General features: G+C 28.7%; 1 protein-coding gene across 1 annotated transcript; it reads left to right on the top strand.

Annotated features, from left to right (window-relative positions):
- The first annotated feature begins 8,730 nt into the window (after positions 1 to 8,730).
- LOC134836130 (protein lethal(2)essential for life) lies at positions 8,731 to 9,864 on the top strand. The gene is made up of 3 exons (XM_063851348.1): positions 8,731 to 8,801; positions 8,868 to 9,007; positions 9,134 to 9,864. The coding sequence occupies exons 2-3, from the start codon at positions 8,868 to 8,870 to the stop codon at positions 9,591 to 9,593; spliced, it is 600 nt and encodes a 199-aa protein (XP_063707418.1). The 5' UTR covers positions 8,731 to 8,801; the 3' UTR covers positions 9,594 to 9,864.
- The last annotated feature ends 15,112 nt before the right edge of the window (positions 9,865 to 24,976 follow it).

The raw sequence follows: 24,976 nt of genomic DNA, 5'->3' as shown, positions 1-24,976 counted from the left end.
TCGACGCATCAATATGCGAAATTTGCCTCTGAATCGATCGGTTGAAAAATTTTAAAGAATTAGAAAAAATAAATAAATACAAATAAAAGTCACGTTTGGCATTGTGCAGCAGACAATTCTCAGTAGCTAACAAGGATAAAAGGAAAATGGAACAGATGCAGACAATCAGTCCATTAGCTTAACTTTATTTTGTGTTTTTTTCTGCTGCACTTCCATATGCTTTTTCTATCATCGAGGGAAATTTTAAATACAAGTAGCAAAAAAAAAAAAGTTTTCCGATTGTATTGTCATTGTACTATTGCGAAAATCTAATAATAGTAAATGTAAAGTTAGAAACAACTCGAGTCGACTTTCCATCATTCGGAGATAAAAAAAAAGTTTTGAAAGAGTGTCTCTTGTGGCGTGCATTCCAATTAGAGTAAGTCTAATGTTGTGTCGCTTAGTTCTATATTGCTTTTTTTAACTCAATGAATTAAAAGAGTGTTAGTTTGAGATCCTGGCAGATCGATTTAAGACCTCAAAAGTTTACTTTTAGAGCTTTGAAGGTTTTTTTAAGACTCTTAGTAAATAATTAGTCTCAAATTTTCATCTAAAAGATTTAAGTCGACCTTGAAGAATCTTAAGTTGACCTTCAAGAATTTAAAGTTAACCTTGAAGAATCAAAAGTTAAACTTCAAGAGCTTTAAGTTAACTTTAAAGGGATCTTAACTCTTAAATTTACCTTTATGACCTTTCAAGGTTAACTTAAGGCTTTGAAGGTCAACTTAAGATTCTTTAAAGTTAACTTAAGGCTTTGAAGGTCAAATTCAGATTCTTCAAAGTTAAATTAAAACTTTGAAGGTCAACTTTTGATTCTTCAAGGGCAACTTAGGGCTTCGAAAGTCAACTTTAGATTCTTCAAGGTTAACTTAAGGCTCTTGAAAGCAACTCTAAAACCTTCAAGGGTAACTTTAAGCTTTGAAGGTCAACTTTAGATTCTTCAAAGTTAACTTAAGCCTTTGAAGGTCAACTTAAGGTACTCCAAAGTCGACTTAAGACTCTTAGATGAAAATTTTAGACCATTTGAGGTCTTCTTAAGAACCCTTGAAGTTATTTTGTGACTTTAAGGTCAACTTTACATTCTTCAAGGTTAACTTAAAGCTTTGAAGATCAAATTTCGACTCTTCAAGGCTAACTTAAGGCTTTGAAGGTCAACTTAAGACCCTTAGATGTTAATTTCAGTTCCTTTCAGTTCTTTTTAAGAAACCTTTTTAAGAAGAAAGACATTTTATGACTTTTTAAGTAAATTTAATTAGTTCCTGGACTCAAAATCACTACTTTTCATATCACCGAGCTTTGCATCAGTGCTAATTTGTTTAGCAAAGTAAATTGTATCTCGACCCACAATGTATTAATTAGATTCTTCTGTGTCTCTTTTTTGCTTGGTTTCACTCAATTTCTAATCTACTTAAAAGCAACTTTTTTCAGAATCTCTACTTTAAAGCAATTTCCAACATGTTCATGGGAACAAGGGATTTAAAAAAAATCCTGCATGTGACACATCAAACGTTTCAAAAAAATAATCTCATTTCATGTCGCCTCGCCCCCTTGAAACAAATGCAAAAAGGAACACAAATTTTTCCATAAAATAAAATAAACATCATAAAAAAATTATGCAAAAAATTTTCTGTCATAAAAATTTATATCTCTCGGGCTTGAGGATGTGTGTGTGTGTGTGTGTGTGTGTCTGTCTAACGAAATTAGAATAAACAAAAATTTTCATGACCAACCGCAAAACAGACAGGGAACAGACACATTTTGATATGCATCGCAACGAAAAGGTAACATGGCAGTCGCGCACATGAAAAACCGCATGCAGCGAGACATGAGCGTTGGTCATCATCAGCGGATGCCATGCTGTGTGCAAATAATTAAATCAGATTAGAACGGTTATAATTTGTCCAGTTTTTTGGATGCTCGATGGATGGATGGGTCGTACGTGAATGAAAAAAAATGCGGCACTTATGAATATTCATCGAGAGAAATGAAAGTTGGCACGATAAATTTTCTTTGCTTTGAGTATGGAAGAAATTGAGGAATAGAAGAAAATATCAAAACAGGTTTGTCACTCGTTATCTCGTTATTGTTCCGATTTGAACCATTTCAACCCTTAAATGGAAACTCATTTGCATTTGTATGAGGGGTATAATGAGTTGTGAAAACCTTTTTGGAGACATTAATTTGAATTGAATTTGATTCACTTGAGGTTCATATTGAATTTTGTTGGTCGAATTGGTTTTTGGAAAGAAAATTAGAAATAAAAAGGACATCATTTGAAAAAATTTTTTTAAAAAATTCAAAATTTAAAAAAACATATATTTTTTTTAATTTATTCAAATTAAAAATATTTAAAAAAATTTTTTGAATAAAATTAAATTAATTTAAAATTTAATTTATTTCAAAAAAAAAAAAAAAAAATAATAAATAAAATAAAAATAAAAATAAAAATAAAAATAAAAATAAATAAATAAAAACGTAAAATAAATTAATTAAAATTAATTACCTAAATAAATAAAATTTAAAAAATAATTTAAGTTCTTTTAAATTAGGAGAATATTTTAAGATAAATTCTTATTAAAAAATAAAATTCTTACTTAAATTCTTGTTAAAATTTTATTTATGTATTTTTTTTTTCAAAAATAAAATTGAATTATTTTTTAAATTTTTTTTTTTATTTTTTACTTGAATTTTTTAAAATTAATTTTAAATTAAATTCTTAAATTAAAATTTTTGAAAAATTTAAAGGAGCTCATTAAAATATGAATAGTAAGAATAATATGAAAAATTTAAAAATATATATTTTTTTTTATTAAAATTATTTTTTATTAAAATATAAGGTAAATTTAATTTTAAAAAATTTAACAACTTTTTATTAAAATTTTTAGCTTTTAAATTAAATTTAATTTTTGAAAAAAAAATTGAAGAAAAATAAATAAATAAAAATTAAAGGTAAAAACCATGAAATAAATATTAACGAAAAAAAAAAATAATTTTTTAATATAAAAAATATATTAAAAAAATTTGTAAAGAAAAATTGTTCAAAAAAATCAATTTTTGTCTTTACAAATTTAAATTAATTAAAAAAAAAAAATAAATTTTCGTAATTAACAATTTTTTTTCATATTCTAAGTGCAACTTTCTTTTTGTTATTCTAAGTTTTTCCTATTTTCTCTTAATCCTATATATTTTCCTATCTTATTAATTTTTTATACATACAAAAAAATTCTATATCCCCAAAAATCCTGTCCTACTCCTCTTAAGTCCTTATCTCCATACCAATCAACCGCATAATTCATATGGATTTTCCATTGTTATTTCTAAGGGAACTTTCACTACGAAAAATCTACATGATTCGAATTTCTCTCACATGCAACACTGAAAAAGGAGATTGCCTTGGGAAATTTACTTTAAATTCCCTTTTGCAATTACACAATTCAAATTGTATATTCTTGTTCTGTTGTTTCTTTTTTTCGTGTGTTCTTCTCTTTATATTCCGTATTATTATTGTTATTCTGATTATATTACGCTCTATCTCTATCTCGACACAGAAATTATAGAAAAGCTCGTGTTCCGAGCAAATTGGGTCTTTCTACCTTAACCGAAAATGTTGTCGTGCTCGCAGCAAACAGAGAAAAACAATTGAAATGTGTTTCAGATGTTCTGTTTATGTTTCCTCTCTTGTCGTTCTGTGCATCATCCGTGCACATTGTAAATAAATAAAATATCCTTACAGGCAATTGTGTAAATATTGCAGTTTACTGATTTGATTGGGAGTTTTGTGAACAGTACAAAAGTTTATCAAAATTCCGTATTTTATTTATCTTTCTCTCGTTCTTGTTCATCATCTGGTTTGAAACAATTGTTTCGAAAACTTTTCTTTTTCTGCTCCCTACGTGGCTGTGTACGAGTCGAGGGGGTAATCGATTTTAATTTTATTTAACAACATTTACTTAAATAACTTTACGGAACATGAACCTCTTTGGGCGATGTTTCTCTCAAGGCAGCAAAGTTTCTTTTCTCTGTGTGTAAAATAAATTTGATTAAATTTTAAAACAAATGTTGTGTAAATGAATTTTGTGGACTTTACTTCGTCTTTCGTCTGGTGTTTGTTCGAAAATTTATATCTCGACTTGACTTTACTTTGAAATAAATTCAAATGTTGTTAATTTAATTTGTTGCCAATTTTCGGAATGATGGTTGGCAAGATGGATAATGAATATTAATTATTAGTAGTATGACAACGTTGACGATTTGCTTTGATCAGAAAGTTTAGTTTTCGAAAATTATTTTATTATACAGGAAATATTTTTTATAAGAAAGTTTTTTGTATCTTGAATTGATTTTCGATAAGTTCAGACCATTTTGAAATAATTTTCGAAAATTTGTGAATATTTTTAAATAATTTTCGAAAATTTGTGAATATTTTTAAATAATTTTCGAAAATTTGTGAACATTCTGAAACTATTTTCGAAAATTTGTGAATATTCTGAAATAATTTTCGAAAATTTGTGAATATTCTTAAATAATTTTCAAAAATTTGTGAATCTTCTCAAATAATTTTCGAAAATTTGTGAATATTCTAAAATAATTTTCGAAAATTTGTGATAATTCAGAAATCATTTTCGAAAATTTGTGAATATTCAGAAATCATTTTCGAAAATTTAAGAACATTTTTCAAATAATTTTCGAAAATTTGTGAACATTCTGAAATTATTTTCGAAAATTTGTGAATATTCTTAAAATAATTTTCGAAAATTTGTGAATATTCAGAAATTATTTTCGAAAATTTGTAAATATTCTTAAATTATTTTTGAAAATTTTTTATTTTTCTAAAATGATTTTTGAAGATTTGTGAATATCCAGAAATTATTTTTGAAAATTCGTGAATATTCAGAAATAATTTTCGAAAATTTGTAAATGTTCTAAAAAAATTTTTCAGAAGTAATTTTCGAAAATTTGTAAATATTCTGAAATTATTTTCGAAAATTTGTAAATATACTAAAATAATTTTCGAAAATTTGTGAATATTCAGAAATTATTTTCGAAAATTTGTAAATATACTAAAATAATTTTCGAAAATTTGTAAATATACTTTTCGAAAATTTGTGTATATTCTGAAATAATTTTCGAAAATTTGTGAATATTTTCAAATAATTTTCGAAAAATTGTGAACATTCTTAGAATAATTTTCAAAAGAAATAAAAATTATTCTATAAAAATCGCATAATTTTTCAAACATTCACAAAGCCAAAACAAAAAAAAAACTATAAACGCAAAAGAAAAAGGCGAAAAAATTGTTATTCCGCGATAGTGCTTTGCTCGCCACTTTTTTGCCCGAATTTATTCACTTTTGCAATTGAATAAATTTAAATAAATGTTTTGTTTATAGCGTTCTCGCTGTCTATTATCCCGCTTTTTTATGCAAAAACTAGAACAATGAGTGTAATCATCCACTCTCCTACTCTTTTCACTTCCATTCCATGTACATTGCGTGCGTTTGTTAGTCTCTCACATTTTGCCTCATGTATAAAAAGGCACAAAAAAAAATCAACTGAAATTTTATTTAATTCTCTTTATAACGCAAAAAATGTATTGCATACATTAAAGACCTTTTTTTCTTGTTCATGGCGCAGCGACTACTACTGAGTACTTGTTTATTTAGCGGGCGACGCGTGCTTATGCCGAAAATTGTACAAAACTCGTACCTAATTAGAATAATTTGCGAGGAACTTTTTTTCGTCGATTTTTTTTTGTGTCCAGAAAAAAATAAAAAAAAAATCGTATTAAATTTTATTTTATTGCCGCAATTCCATGTTTACGCTTCCATGAGCCGAAAATCTATCTGGCATGTGGCGCCGACAAATGTCTGCTTTAATTAAAACATGATCTAACAAATTATTTGACATTTCTCGGTGTTTATATATTTTGAAAGGTCATGTCATGACCTATCGTTGTGTGCGACACCTAAAAGTCTCTCGCTCATGAATTTATTATTATTACATGCTTGTTTGGGCACTTTGTTTACGGCTATGCTCTCATGAATTTATTGATATGTCTCTTGTTTCTTTTGCAAGCGACGACGACGACCGCATGAAATTGTCGCAATATTACAAACAATTCGCCCGCCGCCGCACACACACACGTTTTAGATAATCAAATAGAGGGAAAATCGTGTTTAACACCTAAAAACATCAGGAGCCACATTGCGCGTCGATACTATAATTTGTGAAAATCCAGGTCTCGAAAGCTAAAATATCATCGAGACATGAAAATTACGAAGAAAAGGTACAAAATAACAAAAAAATTGTGCATTGGGGCAAGATTTTAGAATATACATTGGGTTGGAATTTTAAAATGTGCATTGGGACAAAATTTCTGAATGTGGATCGGGATGAAACTTGAAAATGTGCATTGGGTATTGTTTTAAAATGGGCTTCGGGGCAAAAGTTCAGAACTTTGCATTGGGGCAACATCTTAAAATGTGAATTAGGGATCTATTTTTTAAAATATGCATTGGGAAAAAACTTACATGCCTCAATGGACATCATAAGATTTCGTCCCAATTCACATTTTAACATAGATTCCCAGTTCACATTCTAAGATTTTGCCCCAAGGCACATTTTTCAGTGTTATCCCAATGCATATTCTAAAGTTTTAACAATGTTACAATGTTAACTTTGCCCCAATTCACATTCTTAAACTTCAACCCCAAGTCACATTTTAAAATATTGCCCCAATGCACAATCTTTTTGTTACTTTATACCAAATTTTCATGTCTCGTTGATATTTTGGTTTGCAAAACTTGAATTTCTTACAATGTTCAAACCATATGCGTGCTGTGTACCTAAAGACCTAATTAAATATTCATTTGTATAATTTATTATGTATCCTTGGGTAAATACGAGGCAAACTTTTCACGTAGTTTTTGTCATTCATCCGCTCCAGCTCTAAATGTATGTGGCTTACTTGCCGCAGTAACTGCGATGCGACGATAAAATCTTCACCCAAAACAATCAGATTCTGTCATATTTTGAGCAATGTGTGAAATTTTCTTCCACACAGCCGACACGACGTCATTTTGTGGTGAAAAGCAAAAACGAACCAGGAATAAATTACTTTTTCATGTTTATTTTGCACATTCATTTCCCTCCTCCTTGACTCGCATGCCGAAACGTCGTCGTCGTTGGCATCGGCATCGTCGCCTTATGTTGGAATCCAATAAATAGATTAGTGTTCACCCATATTTATTTAACAGTTAGCTGCAAAGTGGCACATAAAAGAGTGTCTATGGTGTGGTAAGGTTTGTGAGAAAAAAAAATTAAGATATTCATTTGGAAAATTTTGTTGCTTCGTTTTTGAATTTTTAATGAAATTAATTAGAAAAAAAAATAATTTTTGAAATTTTTTATGTCAAAAGAGGCATTTTTTCTTGAAATTTTAATTAAAACTGAAAAACATGGAAATATTTGATTTTTAACTGAACAAAAAGACAAATAAATATAAATTTTATTTTTATCAATTTTTATTTTATTTTTTTTAGAAAATAAGTAATTTTCTGTATATTTTTTAATAGAAGACCAATTTTAGTTTAATTTTAAGTCAATTTTTTTTCATTAATTTTTTGAAGTATTTTTATATTTTTTTTTTATAATTTCCTTAAATTTTTATAATAATTAAAAGGAAATTAATTAATTAATTATTTTTTATAATAATTAATTTAATTAAAAAAGATAATTAATAATTAATCGATAATTAATTTATAATAAATTTTTAAAAAAATATTTAAAAATTGCTTTAATACTCAAAAATCTATAAAAATTGGGATTTTAATTAAAATAGAAAAAAAAATTCGATTATTTTTATTTAGACAATTATGTGATTTTTACACTAAAAATCTGAAAAAAATAAATAAATCAAAAAAAAAAAAAAAATAAATAAATGAAATCAATATTGTAAGAACATTGTCAAAAAATTATTAGAAATTATTTTTTTTAAACAAAATTAAAAATTTATTTGAATTTTTAAAAATATTTGTTTAAAAAAAATTTTGTTATTAGAAAAAAATTATTATTGCATTTTATTTATTAAAAATATAAATTTGATAATTATAAATTATTTTTATTCAATATTAAAAAAATTGAAAAAATTTCTTAAATTTTTCATCATTTCTCTTTTAATTTTAATTCATCAAAAAATCATAAAAACTTATCAATGCATTTAATAAATTATAAAAAAATCATCAAAAATGCTCATAATAATTTTTTTCTCCAACATTTTTTAAGAAAAATACAAATTCCTTCATAAAATCACGAAAATACATCAAAAATTCTCATAAATCTTTTGTTTACTTGTTTTCGTTAATTTTTTTTCGTATCTTTGATTCATCCGACAAATATTTTCTATTTTTCACACTTTTTGGTCATATTTTGTTATTTTTTCATCACTTACTCATGAATTTCACTCACTCTCGGACGACGACGCTTTCCCCCTACACACCTGATGTTGTCATAGACACGTAATAACTTCGAGCGATCTCTTTCTATATTGAGTCATCCGGTTATTTCTGACACACGTGAGCATTTTCAGTATGTTCGTTACACATTTCCCGCCGTGCACGAGAAAAAACATCTCGAAAATGCGAGAATTTTGGGAAAATGTAAATATAATAATGAGAGATCGCAGCGGAAAGTATCTCAGTCGGCAGTGACAAGTGTTCGCATCAAGTTCAAAAATTAATTTTTAATAAAAAAAAATCTTAAAAGGTGAAAAATTTTAAAAAATATTTTTTTTTGTGTAAATTAAAATAAAATTATTTTTTTTTTGTAAAGATGTCTCGTGTTCCATTGCGTTTCCGTGATTGGTGGACCGATTACGACAGTTTCTTCGAGCCAAGCTCTACCTCAGGCTTTTTCGAGCCCTCATTACGCACTTCCAGATTATTAGATCAGCATTTCGGCACAGGTCTCAGGTAAAAAAAAAATAAAATTCTTTCAGAAGAATGAAAAAATTCCGTCACACAATAAAAAAAAAAGTGTGGAGGCGTTAAAGACAAACATATTTTTGTAATAAAATGCATTCATGTTTCTAAATTTAGACGGAATGATCTGTTCTCGTCGATCGCAACGCGTCCAAATGTGATGGGATCGTATGTGCGTCCCTGGACCAACACAAATCTCCAGAAGCAAGATAGCGGCTCGACCATCAACAAAGGCGACGACAAGTTTGAAGTAATTTTGGATGTTGCCCAATTCGAGCCATCCGAGATCACGGTTAAGACCACGGACAAATTCATCGTCGTCGAAGGCAAACACGAAGAGAAACAAGATGAACATGGCTTCGTTTCGCGCCAATTTACCCGAAAATATTTGCTACCTGCCGGTCACAATCCTGACGATGTTTTCTCCAGCTTGAGCAGCGACGGCGTCTTGACAGTGACAGCTCCAAAGAAAGCCTTGCCTGCTCCAAATGCTGAACGAAGTGTGCCAATTACACAAACTCACACGCCATCGAAGAAGGAGCAATCGCCATCGCCCAAAATTGAAACCACAAGTTAAACTTCCTTTGATTTGAGAAAATTCAAAATTGAAATTTCCTTTGATTTGAGAAAATTTTATCAGTATCTTGAAATTTAATAAACCAAAAATTTTTTTCTACTAAATTTTTTGACTAAACTTTCGTTTTTGAGGATAAAATTGCATGTTGGAACGTTAACTGCCGCCCAAGTGATGCATTGCAGTTATTTTAATAATGTTGGCGTGGAAACGTTCGCATTGTTGTAATGTAATAATAATAATAATAATAATGAAAGGAAAATAAATTGCCATTATAACATCGTTTTTTGTCATCACCTCGTTCATTCGTTCCTTTTGTTGGAAAGCATTTGCAACATTTTACGTGAATTTATTGCGTTTTTCCGACGATTATTTTGTTATTTTGTTGCGAATAAATTGCGAGAATCGATTTTCATTGTAATTATTATCAAATCATTATTATCTGTATCTTGCTTAACAAAGCTTTCAATTCGTGTCTTTATGAGGAGCTATTTCGTGTTGTATGGATGTAACTGTTTTTGTTAGAATATTGCATGTAAAAGTGTGGAAAATTCATGTTTCGAAAGGGATTTTTCTTTCGTCTTAAAAGTTGTTTGTTTTTTTTTTAGTAGAACAATTTTATTTTAGGTTGCTTTCATGAGTTCTTATGAAGTTTTGAAATTCATTTCGTACTTGTTACTTGTTGGCATATAGGATGATATCAAATTGTTTCATTCGCGACTTTATCTTAGCAAATAGTGGCATTTGATGTACTCTTTGATTTGGTCTTTGGCAACGCGCAAGTTACTTGACTATTCAATCGCAGCATTCATCTTGTTGAACTCACTCGCTCTCTTATAATAAAATGAGTTCAGGCTATTTGCAGTTCGGTATTATGGAAGAAATCCTTCTTAATTTAGCAATGATGGCTTTTAATTATTCTTCCTCGTATTTTTTCCTAATGCTTGTTAAGTTACTTTGATTTGTATTGTATTGCCCTTTGCATTCACTGTTTTGACATTTTTCGTTTCATCAATTGAGACTAGCTGGTATAACATCCAAGACTTGGATTACGAGAAGGAGTCAATTCAGTTCAGTGGTAAGCTTTTTAGACTGTCGAGCGTTGGCTCGAGACTCATAAGTATAAAATTTTTTTCTGACTCTAATCTTTTCTCTAACCCTTTTGGGACCTTCTGGAAGGACTGAGTGAATTTTGAAGGCGTTTGCTTAGAATCACAACTCTACAAAATGAAGTTTACTTAACTCCTTGAGAGTCCTCGATGCAAGTCATTGTTTATAGTCGAGCTTAAGATGAGTTTCTAACGTGAGAATTTCCTTTCGAAGGCTTGCAGCAGTTTCTCGTCAGCTTTTGTCATCGACCATGATTCGCTTTCATGTGAGAATTTGTCGAATGAAGGTAAACCCCAGTGGCGGATTTATTGGAAATTCAGCCTAAGGCTATTGGGCCTTTTTCAACAATTTAAAGGACTATTTTAGAGAATTTCGTTCTACAGAAAGCTCGGGGCCTAAGGCTTCCGCCATTGGCTTTACCCTTAGGCTGATAAGGGCCCCGAGCTTTCTGTAGAACAAAATTCTTTAAAATAGGTCCTTAAATGGTTGAAAAAGGCCGAATAACCTGAGACCCAATTTTCAGTTAATCCATCACTGAATGAAGGTCTTGTATAGATGGCGCATTTTGTGGCTTTAGTTAGCTGCTGTGACCTCAGTTGTCATTGGAAACCATAGAAAAATCTGTTTGCTAATGTGATACGGGGTTTGATCTCTGGAGTGGTATCTTCATCAACATGTATCAATGCTCTTAGGTATACAAGCTCTTCAACAACTTTGAATTCTTGGGCATCTGTTTGTCAGTCTTGATGACTTCCTGAAATCTTTAAAGCTTAAATTGACTTACCTGAATCTTATTTGATCATTTTTTGACTGTACTTCGGGTTATATGGATATAACTTCAATGAGTTCAATGAAATGCTGAATTATGAAATCCTTTGAAAAAAATAAATTTATAATTAAAAATAAATTGTATTTAAACTTACCTCATTGAGTTAAAGAAAATTCTTGAGAAGTTAAACAAAATTTGTGCCGCAAGTCTCCAAAGCCTTAAACAGCGAGAAACTTGACTTCGTCACAATTTGCCGTCATTGCAAGAGATAGAAGATGGCAACATGAAAGGATGTCGTTAACGCATTGATTGTTTTCGAATATGGCATGCGAAAAGATGAAAGGAAGTTTCTCGTCTCTCTCACTCACTTGTTTTGTCGAACAATAGACAAAGGAATGCTCTTCAATGGACAAAGTTTAATATTAAACAATGAAACTAATGATCCTTTAACAATGTGCAGACAACTGAAATATTTTACTCAACAGACCGAACTTGAACCGAGAAAAAACTTTCGGTTCAAATTCTTGACATTTGATCAGAAAATCGTAGAAACCTTTGAAATATTTGTAAATATTTTGTAGTTTTCGAAGCACGAACTTTTATTTTGTACACGAAAAATGTCTTCTAACGACTTGACAAAGGAAATTTTTGGCGTTTTAAGTTCCTATCGTGGTAAGGTTATTCTATAGATTAATTTTTGAGTAAATTTTAAGTTTTTCTTTAAATTTTTAAGCTAAACGATACGCTCAAATTCAAAACCAAATTTCACGTAATTTTGAACCTTCTCAACGAAATGGTTTCAAAAAAGGTCTTTATAATCAACTTACCACTCTGGTTCGTGAAAAAGCCGTTAATCGTACCGAAAATGGCTACAAGTTGAATCCTTTTCATCCTTACCACACCCGTTTTTTCCCGAATCCTTATTTCACTCGTAGTCGAATAGCTGCTGGAGACGCCTCTCATAATGTCACATATTCGGAATTTTTACCATCAAGTGCTGATTCACAACTTTCCTTCGTTCGTCGTGCCGCTAGAAATCCTTTTCAGGACTTAATTGCCAGGCTTTGTGCGGGAAATGCAAGAAAAATGCGAAAAATTTCATCTGCTACAAGGAAAAATGGCAGAAATCAGTCTCGAGTGTCAAAAGTGGCGTTGAAGAGTCGTTCCAAAAGTCGTCGCCGTACCTCGTCAAGAGCTACTCGACATCCGGGACAATAAATTGCGGCTTTTAAACATAAAATTGAATAAAAATTGCATTAACACTATGTCATGAAAGTCCTTAATTATCATAGCTCGATGCGTTTAATATGTTTACATATGTCAACACTCGAAAAGTAAACAAGGCTTGACATAAAATTCTCGCATTTGCTCATAAAAAGTTGTCAACTAGTTGTAAAAAGTGCTAAAGTTGAGTTTTATATTATGTTTTTTCACATTTTAAAGAAAAATTCGTTGAATCACATGACTTATTAAACCCACGTGACTTATTAAACCCACGTGACCTATTAAATCCACGTGACTTATTAAACCCACGTGACTTATTAAAACCACGTGACTCATTTGAAGTTCAATAAGTCACGTGGGTTCATTAAGTCACGTGGGTTCATTAAGTCACGTGGGTTCATTAAGTCACGTGGGTTTATTAAGTCACGTGGTTTAATTAAGTCATGTGGTTTCAATAATTCACGTGGGTTCTTAAAGTCACGTGGGTTCAAAAATTCAAGTGGTTTAATAAGTCACGTGGGTTCATTAAGTCACGTGGTTTCTTTAAGTCACGTGATTTCTTTAAGTCACGTGGTCAAAACTTAATTAATATGCGACTTTATCTCAAGCTTAAAAACCTTTTGATTCAAAAAGTTTTGCAACCATTTTTACGATCTTTCGATCTTTATTCAAGATCTAAATTCAAAATGGCGTTCCATCGTTGAAAATTTTTCAAATAAAAACTTTAAAAAATTTATTTTTCATCATTCACGAGCAACTTAAAGTCTTCATGTGCGCACAACTCATTAAAAGAGCACCACAGCAAATCCTAATTAAGGACTTTAAATGCAACCGCTGAAACATGAATTCAAATGTAATTACAATTAGGCATGATAATAATCATCATCGTGCTTATCCGGTTGCATTTCTGACGTTATTTGTTTGTTCATGTTGCAAAATCAATATACGTACATCAATCGACAAATGTACGTATTGATTCAATATTTAATGAAACTCAATGAAATTTCGGTTAATATTATGGATTTAATATTGAAAAGTTGAATAATTAAAATCGAAATTGATAACATTTTGGACATCCATTCCCGGTTTTTCGCTCGGAAATGTAACGAAATTCAATATTTTTCCCGCGAACGTAGCAACAGAAAAAAAGTGATTAGAATTGGATAAAGTTACGTTAGCTCTGTGTGTGGTGCTGGAGGCGAGATAAATCGTTTGCTTTTAATATTGCAATATTTCTGCATGCATAAAACACGGATTAAATAGAAAATATTTTATAAAATGTTGCTCTGGATTTACCATCATCGCATGTTATTTAGGTGCACGATGCTTGTAGGAATGCTCAGACATGAACAGAACATTTTAACAAATTATAAATAGTTAAAGCTTCGATGTTGGCGTCGGATGGGGTGGAAAGCAGCAATGAGGCATGGAAAAGAACTGCAGGAATTGACGTTTTCAGAGACGTGATCTTAAAAAAATTATACAAAAAATTAAATTAAATTAATAAAAAAATAAAATTAATTTAATTAATTAAATTTGAAGTGAAAAATAATTTTTTTTAATTCAAAAAATATTTTTTTAAATTTTTTTTCAAATTTATTATGGAAAATTTTAAATATTTATTTTTCATAATAAATTTAAAAAAAAAAATAATTTTTTTTGAATTAAAAAAAATATTTTTCACTTCAAATTTAATTAATTAAATTAATTTTATTTAATTTATTTAAATTAATATTCAATATTTAATTAAGAATTAAAATTTTTTAATAATAATTTTAAAAAATATATTAAAAATATTAATTACCTTATTTAAAAAAATTACATAGTCTCAATATTTTTTTTTTTACAACTTAATATCATTATTTATTTAAAACAAATTTAAAAATATATTTTCATTTATATGGTTTAATTATTTTTTTATTTAAATAATATTTTTAGAAAAAAAAATTATAAAAAAATACTTAAAATAAATATTAAATTATTGTAAATTAAATTTAAATTAATTAATTAAATTTATTTTAATTAATAACAATTTTAATTTAATTTAATTAATTGAATTATCTTATCATTTTTGAAATATTTAATTTACGATAATTTCCATGAAAATTCGATTTTTTTCTTTACAAAGGAATAGTTTTTATTTTAAAATATTTCAAAAAAAATATTTTTTTTTGCCGATAAAATAAATAAACAAAACATGTCTCGCCTTAGGTATTTTTACGTTCTACTTACCTGCCCTGAATATTCAAAAATAGTTCATATGCACCGAGAGTGTGGAAAAAGTTGTTCTCCCCCTTGATTTTTTATTATATGACTCAATATATAAAACGGCATCCAATCTCATTTATTTTGCATCTAAAACATGTTAGAAGCGCTTAAATATTTTATGTGATGTTGCATCAATAACATTCGTGTATCTCTCTATATCTCTCTGTGCATCGGAGTCCTACTCTATTATTGTTGTTCGCATTTGACAGCATCTGGTGCATATGGCGACTATTATCAAAAGAGATTGAGCGACGGCGGCAAGACGAGAGAGAATGAGTAATAGAGAATTTATTGATATTTTATACATTTATCTCGAGAGCATGTGGGAGATCGCATGAAGCAGTTAATTTTCACATTAAATTTGCATGATGGTTGCATCCGTCGATCTTTATTAAAAGTATCCAGTCGCAATCCCCACATCATTGCAGGACATCAAAGGACTATATGGCAAATCCAATTGAGCAGCCAAAAAATAAAAACATTCCGAGGAATGAGGAGATGGAAATACAAATCAAATTCTAAAGCCGGATATCCCTATCATGGCATTTGAATTATGTATGTAAATTTACCTCGTTCATCCTCGTGCGTTATAGTTGGTTTTGCTGGCGAATCAACCACCTTTACAAATACGAAACAAATAACTTTCCTCGTCCATTGAGATGCAACTTCATTTATGAGAGGGTGTGTGTGTGTTTTGCACATCATGAGAATTAAAAAGGGGTGATTTTGAGTCGCCTTTGGTTTTAAAAGTTAAGTTAAGGGGTCTCAATATAAGCTTCAGGAGTTTTAAAATAAACTTCTGAGAACTTCGAAGGTCTCAATATAAGCTTCAGGAGTTTTAAAATAAACTTCTGAGGTCTCAATATGAACTTCTGAGGTCTCAATATAAGCTTCAGGAGTTTTAAAATAAACTTCTGAGGTCTCAATATGAACTTCTGAGGTCTCAATATAAGCTTCAGGAGTTTTAAAATAAACTTAAACTTCTGAGGTCTCAATATGAACTTCTGAGGTCTCAATATAAGCTTCATGAGTTTTAAAATAAACTTCTGAGGTCTTAATATGAACTTCTGATGTCACAATATGAACTTCTGAGGTCTCAATATAAGCTTCATGAGTTTTAAAATAAACTTCTGAGGTCTCAATATGAACTTCTGATGTCACAATATGAACTTCTGAGGTCTCAATATGAACTTCTGATGTCTCAATATGAACTTCTGAGGTCTCAATATAAGCTTCAGGAGTTTTAAAATAAACTTCTGAGGTCTCAATATGAACTTCTGAGGTCTCAATATAAGCTTCAGGAGTTTTAAAATAAACTTCTGAGGTCTCAATATGAACATCAAAAGCCTCAATATGAACTTCTGAGGTCTCAATATGAACTTCTGAGGTCTCAATATGAACTTCTGAGGTCTCAATATAAGCTTCAAGAGTTTTAAAATAAACTTCTGAGGTCTTAAAATGAACTTCAGGGGTCTCAATATAAACTTCAGAGGTCTTAAAGCAAACTTAAAAAATCAAAAGTAAACTATAAGTCTAAAATTGACCCCTTTTTAACTCTTAGTGCCCATGAAACAAAAACAGAAACGCTGACAGGTTTATCTGCACTTCTACAATGGAACCCATTTCAATGCCACGCGTATATGTAACAAAAATGGACCGACATGCAAATTCATCGATATTGTTGTATGAGGTTTGCTTAACCTCTCATGTGTGTCTGCGTAACGAAGATATGTAACAAAGTCCCATGAATACTTTATTCTGTAACAAAAACAACAGGTATGTCAATGTCTGTCTCTCGGTCGTCGTCGTCATCGAGATGGGTAGAGAATGAATGAAAGATAATGTTTTTACAATTTCATTGTGTATTCTAAGGGAAAACCTAAGAGGAGGGAGAGTAGCACATAATGCTATTTGAACATGGGGGATTTGTTGTACTTACTTACAAGAGACGGCAAATAAAAAAAAACAGACAATACACTTGATTCTGAACTGACACAAAACTTTTCTGAAAGAACAATATTTATTTTTAATTAATATTTGAATCTTCTTTTTTTTTCGCAAATGGAAAAAGAATGATGCTTTTGTTTTACTGCTCTCATATCGCGAGCAGAATTGTGTTGTTACTTTTTGTATTTTGCTTTTGTTTTACGTGAGAAAATTCATTTCCGGAGACAAAAGGAATACAATTGTTTTGTTTTTTTTTCTTCATAAATATCATTTTTAATATTTATGACGCTGGATGGGAGAAATGAGAACAAAACGTGACCATTTTTGAATTTTGTCAAGGCTTGACGGGATTTTGTTTAATTTAGAGTTAAGCTAAAAAAAGCTAAATAATTAAAAATTTAAAGTATTTTCGAAAAAGCATAAAGGATGATTTTAAGATAAAATAAATTTTTATGATTTTTTTTTATCTTTTTTAAAATAATTTTTAATGTTCAATAAAAATTATTTTTAAACTATATTAAAAATATTAATTTAAAAATAAAATTAAATTTAAATTATTTATTAATTTTTTTTTCAAAAAATATTTTAATTTTAAATAAATAAAAAATTTATTTTTAAGAATTTAATTAAAAATTATTAAAAATATTTTTTTTTTAATTTTTCTATTTAAAGAAAAAAATTCAGTAAAATAAAATAATTTAATTTTTTTTCATGAAAATTTAAAAAAAATCCCAACTTTAACTATCCACTAAATATTTAAATCAACTGTAAATGATATATCTTCCTCGAATAGCCTTTTTCTCGCTTTTCCTCGCATTTTTCATTGCACAATGGAAATTTATATCCGCGAGAAATGCGACGTGCATTTTCATATTTATGCAAATAAATGGTTTTGTTTTAATCGTAAAATATTCATCAATTTCCATAAAATTTAATAATACAGGAAAATGCAGAGGCACTCACCCTCCCACTGCTGATAGATATATTTCGTCGTAACGCAAGAAGGACTATCCGACAATAACAACAACAACAGCAGCGGGCCGCGGCGTGCCTTATCACGATAAACGATTGAAATGTAATTGCATTTTAATTTATCTATTATTCATGCGCCTCACTTTTACATATATTAGTTATTATTGTTATTATTACTATTTGTTTTCCACGCAAGTAGTAAAGCAACTATTTACCATCATCATTACCGTGATGATATTACTGCTGTTTGTTTTTGTAAAAATTTCAGTGGAAACGATTTAATATGAGTTTTTCCTCACGAACTTTCATGAAATAGTTTTTGGAATGGAGAAGGAACTTTTTACTTTATCGGGTTTTGAGTATTTTATTTGTTAATTTTTTTGAGTTTCCTAAAGTTTTTCCAAATTTTCCAAAAATTTTCCGATAGTTTTCCATTTTTTTTTAAATTTTTTTAAATCTTCTAAGTTTTAGTAATTTTACAGGATTTTGTAAGATTCTTAAATTTTTACAGCCTTCAATTACAAAAATTTTCAATTTCAGGTTTATGATTTTCCAGGTTTTCTCAAGTTTTTTAAATTTTCAAATTTTTCTAAAATGTTTTCTAAATTTTTAGAGTTTCTATGATTTTTATGGATTTTTAATTGAAGATAGATTAAAATTTTCTAATGATTTAAATTTTTCTCGGCTTTTCCGAAATTTTCATGATTTTTTATCTAAAAAGCTTTTCCTAGTTTTCCTCAAATTTTTAAACTTTTCATTTTTTTCAATTTTTCATTCAAACGACGATCGACGTTAAAAAAATATTGAAAAATAAAAAAAAAAATAAAAATAAAAGAATGAGGAAAATTCGGAAAATCCTTAAACATTCGGAAAAGCTTTTCCACAAGTTTTCCACATTTTTTTTATTTTCTAAGGCACTTCAATTTTAAATGTTAGAATAGGAAACTCGAATATCTTAGAAAATAAAAAAAATGTGGAAAACTTTGGAAAAGCTTTTCCGAAAATTTAAGGATTTTCCGAATTTTCCAAATTTTTAAATTTTTTTTTAATTATTTTGATTTTTTTTTAAAGTCGATCGTCGAGCATGATAATAAAGTATCGTTGAAAAAGTGAAAATTTTCTAAATTTATGGAAAACTGGGAAAAGTTTTTTAGATTAGAAACCATGAAAATTTCGGAAAATCTGAGAAAATCCGAAAAAAAATTTAATTAGTAAAAACTTTCAATGTATCTTTAATTTAAAATCTAAAAAAAAAAAATTAGGAAAAATTATGGAAAAATTAGAAAATTGGAAAAACTTGTGAAAACTTGGAAAATCTTAAGTGATTGTCGAACGACATTTTCATTAGTAAAGAATCCCATATTTTCTTCAAAACGCGTTACAAAAATTCCTAGAACCGTTAAGGGCATGTGATGATTGTTGTTTTTGTTCATTTTTCAGCACTTACTAGCAAACGAGGACTTTTTCGCAACAAAATAAATAATTGAGCATGTTCCCGTTGTACAGCGCGTCGCAATTGATTTTACCTACAATAAAGTGTTGGGTGTTGATAAAAATATTTTTGCACGCTTTCCGATTGTTGTCTCTGCCATGACACGTGTCTATGTAACGTACAGATTTAATTATATCCCTTGCTCGGAAAAAAAAGTTCATCAATTATTTAAAAACCTGTATGAATGTTGCGGTAATTGTTCTCCGAATGAATGTTTCACATGAAATTTGATTGACATGCAAAGTGTGAAGAGCGTTGATTGACATGTCCTACTTTATTTCACTTTTTTTTGTGTCACTCGATTTTTTTCTAGCTGAAATCCTCGTGCGAGTGAACAAAAAAGTGCATAACCTCAAAAACAAAAAAAAAAGAGATTCGCCGTCTTCCATTGTTTCGTTTTTCTCTATTATTATTTTTATGAAAATGAGTTTTCGTCGCGTTTCGTGTCTGTTGTTTTAATAATTTTTGTGCAAAAGTTGTTGAAAAGTATCTCTCAGCACGAGAGACATGGAAAAAGTTTCTATGACACAGAATTTCCTCCTTCCACGTCGAATGGCTGCTCAGTCAGTTGAACATCCCTGAATTAAAATTCATCCTTGAAGATTTTCATGTAGTTTCTTCGCTAAAAAGTATTTCTAGAAGTAGAAGAAAAAAAAATGGAAACAATAATAATGTAGATTTTTCATTTAAATTTTATGTACAAGAACAAGTCAAGTACGAAGAAAAAAAAAGGAAAATGAGAAAAAATATTAAAAGAACAAGTTTTTTGTTTTTTATCATCATCATTATTGTTCTTGTTGTGAAAATGCAAACTAACTTCGAAGCCTACTAAGAAAAAAAAAGAAATCAGCTACTGGCAAGGTATTTGAAGGTTAGTCTGTGAGGTACTGATAAACAAAAAGCCAGGAAGTTGTTCGATAATGATGATGGAAGTTGCTTCGAAGTACTTTATTAACACCTTCAGATTTTTTTTTTCTGAAACAAAAGAGCTACTTTTCTTACTTTTTAAAGCTTTTTGTCTTAAATGTGGTTGATTTATCGATTTTTTTTCTACAAAAATTTTTTTAATAATAAAAATTTTTAAGTTTCTGGGTAAAGATGAGATTTTTTTTAAAAATAAAATTAAAAAAATAAAAATTTAAATAAATCAATAAAAAAATAATTTTTAAATTAATTTTCTTTCATTTAAATTTATTTAGAAAATTAATTAATTTTATTTTAAAAATTTAATTATTTTTAAAAATTATTTAAAATTTTTTAGTAAATTTTTTTATTTTATAAAAAGTTATTCCTTAGTTTAACTTAAAATTTTAATTAAAAAAAAAATATTTTTTTTTTATTTTAAAATAAAATAAAAATATATAAAAAAAAATAAAAATAAAAAAATAAATTAATTAAATAAAAAAAATAATTATTTTAAAAATTATTTTAATTTTTTTAGTAAATTATTTTATTTTAAAAAAAAAAATTAAAAACAAAAAAAAAAAAAATTTAAAAATTTTTTTTTATTTTTAAATAAAAACCCAATTTTTGGATAAAAACAAAAATTTAAAAAATAAAAAAAAACTAAAAAAAAATTAAAACGATAATTTTCGTTAAATTTTCCTCTCCTTTACTACGAAACACGTTGAAAATCAAATATTTTGTTAATTAAACTTATTTACAGATAATATTTGAACACTTTTCTCACCCTTTTGCTTCATTTAAATGTGGCTCCTTTGAAGCAAGAACATTTCTCAGCAAAAATCAAAGAACGACGACATAAACGACTGCAAACACCCAAAAAGCATCATATATCATTCGTTTTGTTCTCATTTCTTGTCTTTTTCACTCGTTTATGAATAAAATACGATACGAAATAGAATACAATTGTACTTTAGATTAGCTTTTATGCCATGCTACGTTTCCGAAAATGTACACGAAAAATGTTGAAATATTGCATTTACTATTTATAAAGCGAAATATGTTCTGTTCATGAGTCGAGACGTCTCGAGTCTGAGAGTATAAACTGTTTGATATTGAAATTTTCTTTCATTTTTTTTTTACTCAACTAGGCTAGACACGAATTTTAAACTGCATTTAATGCAGAACTTTCTTTTTTCGAGACAGTCTTCCGCTAAAAGCGAGAACTTTGTATCCTATAATTTTAACAAAGCATAAAGAAGAAAAAAGTGTAATGTGAGAAATTTTCCTTTTTCGCAAATTCATGTCAAAAACGTCGCCGTTTAAATTTCACTCCAAGTCGCTTTACAATAAAAATTTTTTTTTGGGAGTGGTTCGTGAGTGAAGAAGAAGAGTTTGTTCATTCATAGAGATAACCTATATCATAATGTAGAAAAATATATTTTCCATTGAAAAGCCAATAGAAATATAACAAAGGCGGAGTTCTCTTTCACTTTTCTTCTTCGTCTTTTTTTATTTTATTTTATTGCCAGTTGCTGCTTTTCTACACGAAACTATTTTCTCATCTCTCTGCTCTTCTTCTTTACATGGCAAACATTGCGTATAACGTTAAGAATTGGCACACAATCAATTTTTTTCTTGCTGGCTTTTTGGTTTATAACTGCAAAGCAGGAGCGAGAATGACGTGCTATATGAGGACACTCAAAAGGTGCCAGAATCCAATACAGAAGATGGGAAGATCAGATAAAAAGCCTCGTTATGAATGAAGTTAGAGATGCTTGAGCGCATTCTTCTTTTTAATTAATTTCGAACAATTCAGTATAACTTATTGGTATGTTCAAAGATCTTTTCGACTAACCTCTCGGGATAATTAAGGCATGTACAATGAATCCATTAAGAGAATTTAAGTGCCGGGTAGGAACCACAATAGGATCATAGGGGTCCGCGGTGATGCCTTGTCATATCTATCTAAGTGTTGGGTAACATTTCTTAAGTTCATGTTACAAGATCTGAACCTCTTGGATATAAATAGTCGATCGTGATCCAGAAAGATTTAACTCTTTTTTCTACTATTTAGGTGAATTATCAAGTAGCTAGACTCGCTGTTAAAATATACTTAAGCAGAGTAAAAAACGTTCGTTTTGTTCAAGATATCAAACCAAAGAGAACGAAAATATGATCGATATTGCATTTTCATAGGTAAAGTGACACATAATCACGACTTGGCCTTATCTGCGATACGGCAGCAGTCTTCCATATCTTCAAATTAATGAAGTGACTTTCTGCGTAAACTTGTACATAGTTTTCTGATTGTTTTTCATTTTTTTTTATTATTTATGCATTGTCATTTTCAGTGAAAATGTTCGTTTTAAAATTATCAACTTAGACCAAAAAATCCATAAATGAGTTGTTCTTGTGACACTGGATTCTTTTTAATCGCAACCCGATTTCTCAACCCGCCTGTTCAACATGACTTGTCTCATTGAAAGTTCATTTGTTCTTTTACAAATTAACATCGGAGATAAAGTATTAATTTTTGTTTTGAAATTAATCTCACTTTCGGTGAAAATATTCTTTTTAAAATGATCAACTTAGTTGTTTTTTAGTCCTACAAAACAAAGCCTCTAATTTTTATCCTACAAAACAAAGCCTCTAAAGCGAAGATGATTATTTAAAAAAAAACGATACTTACTTGCTTCCCAAGAGGAGTGTTCCACATCCTGAGCTTCTTCTTTGCCATTTGAATTATTATGACTCCTAGTTAGTGTTTTATGACTTTATACAATTCTTTTGTAAATTTTAACAAGCTTCCAAAGATTTTTCAGTGCTTCTAAAAAAATAAGATACACAGACAGACATCCATTGGAACGAAATTTTTTCTACAAAAAAAAATGAAATGTAATACCTTTTTTTCGTGATCTTCTTACCAACAAAAAAAAAATCAGCATCAAGGAAATTCAATTTTCCACTGAAATCCTCCTCCGAAATAAAAACTGATTTTTTCTCATGCCATGAATTTTCGCGTTAGGAACTCTGCCAAATTCGTCACAAATTGTCATGTTTTTCGTCATCTCGGCACAAAACAATTTCACAGTAAATATGGTGCAGTAATAAAGCTTTTGTTTTTGTGCGTCGCATTCAACTTTTTATGAGGGCAGGACAATGCCATGCCGGCACACACTCCAGAGAGACAATTATTAATACAAAAATTTTTGCACAAAGCCCTCATCATCAACGCAGCCAGACAATGGAGTAAATGCTATGGTTTTATAACAATTATCACACAAGCACCACACACAGTTTTCCATTCAATTATTTCCGTTATTTACATGAATTCAACTGTTGTCATCAATTTTCGAGCCTCATTCAAAATTAAACAAATTTCTGAATATTGAGTTTTTTTGTGTTCACAATGATAATTGGTGGCCAGTGTAAAGTTCGTTCGTTAAAATATTAATCCTTGAGGCTTCCTTTTGTTTTTTCCGTGTACCTAGAATCGAGAGTAAAGTGCATTAAATGAACTTACCAAGTCGGCATGAGAAACATTAACATGAATAATCTTCTTTCCAGAGGTGAACCATACATGCTTTTTCGGACAAGAAGATTATGAATTGGTTTAGAGATAAAACACACACAATGTAATGTCCTTTGTTCCGGCTGCATGTCCTCGAGGCACACACACAGACATTGTTTTACCTCGGCAAGAAATCACATGTACTGGACATAATCTTTAGATGTTTCATGTGGTTAGAGCAGTACTTTGTGCAGTAAAACAGTAGGAAAAGCAGCAAGAGATATCTGCAAGGATAAAATATTGTTTTGTGTATTTTTAGAAATAAACTTTGCTTGTCGGAATGGAGTCGAGTTTTATGATTAGAAATGTATGAAAGATATTTTACCGAAGGGCTAACCAAAATATTATCTTAGTTTTCCTTATTTATCTTTCATTGCTATGTCCACCCGCCTGCTAGTTTATCATAAAAGCAGTCAGACAAACTTTTTGCTTGTATAAATCCTTGAATTTTCCAATATATATTGACTAATTTTTCCATTTTGTGTCTTTTCAGGTACGTCCAACAAAACATATTTTGGATTCATCAGTGTGTGATGTAGAACTTTTATTCTATTTTTAACTAAATTTAACACTTTTTTGAAAAAAAATTCCTATTTAATTTTAATATTATTTTAAATAATCCATTTTAAAATAAAAATTTTAAAAATTAATTATTTTTATATTTTAAATTGTAAATTTTAAAAATTGATGTTTTTAAACATTATTTTAATATTTGATTAATATTTTTATAACCTACATTTTAAAAATATTTTAAAATTTATAAATTTTCACCTAAAATTAAAATTATATTTTTATTTTAAATTTTTAAAAATTATTAATACTAATATTTGTGTGTATAAATAAAATTTAACCTTAATATTTTTAAAGAAAATTTATTTAAAAAAATATTTTTTTAATTTTTAACTTTTTTTGAACTAATTTTAAATAACATTAATTAAAAAATATCTGTTTAAGTTTTCGCTTTTAATTAAATAATTAATTAAAATTTTTAATAAATTTCAAACTTTAATAAAAAAAATATATTAAAATAAATTTTATTTAATTAAAATTTAAATAAATAATTTTTTTTACTTAAAATAAAATTTATTCAATTAAAATTCAATAAATAAATTTTATTAAAATTTAAT

This window comes from Culicoides brevitarsis, chromosome 3 (genome assembly GCF_036172545.1).
Source record: "Culicoides brevitarsis isolate CSIRO-B50_1 chromosome 3, AGI_CSIRO_Cbre_v1, whole genome shotgun sequence".
NCBI lineage: Eukaryota > Metazoa > Arthropoda > Insecta > Diptera > Ceratopogonidae > Culicoides > Culicoides brevitarsis.
This window is presented reverse-complemented; position numbering and strand designations above follow the sequence as displayed.

What these genes read in the sequence shown, in the direction of transcription:
- LOC134836130 (XM_063851348.1), top strand. Translation starts at nt 8,868, where the DNA reads ATGTCTCGTGTTCCATTGCGTTTCCGTGATTGGTGGACCGATTACGAC. An exon ending in CATTTCGGCACAGGTCTCAG is followed by an intron (nt 9,008 to 9,133) that starts GTAAAAAAAAAA and finishes TTCTAAATTTAG; the next exon opens with ACGGAATGATCTGTTCTCGT.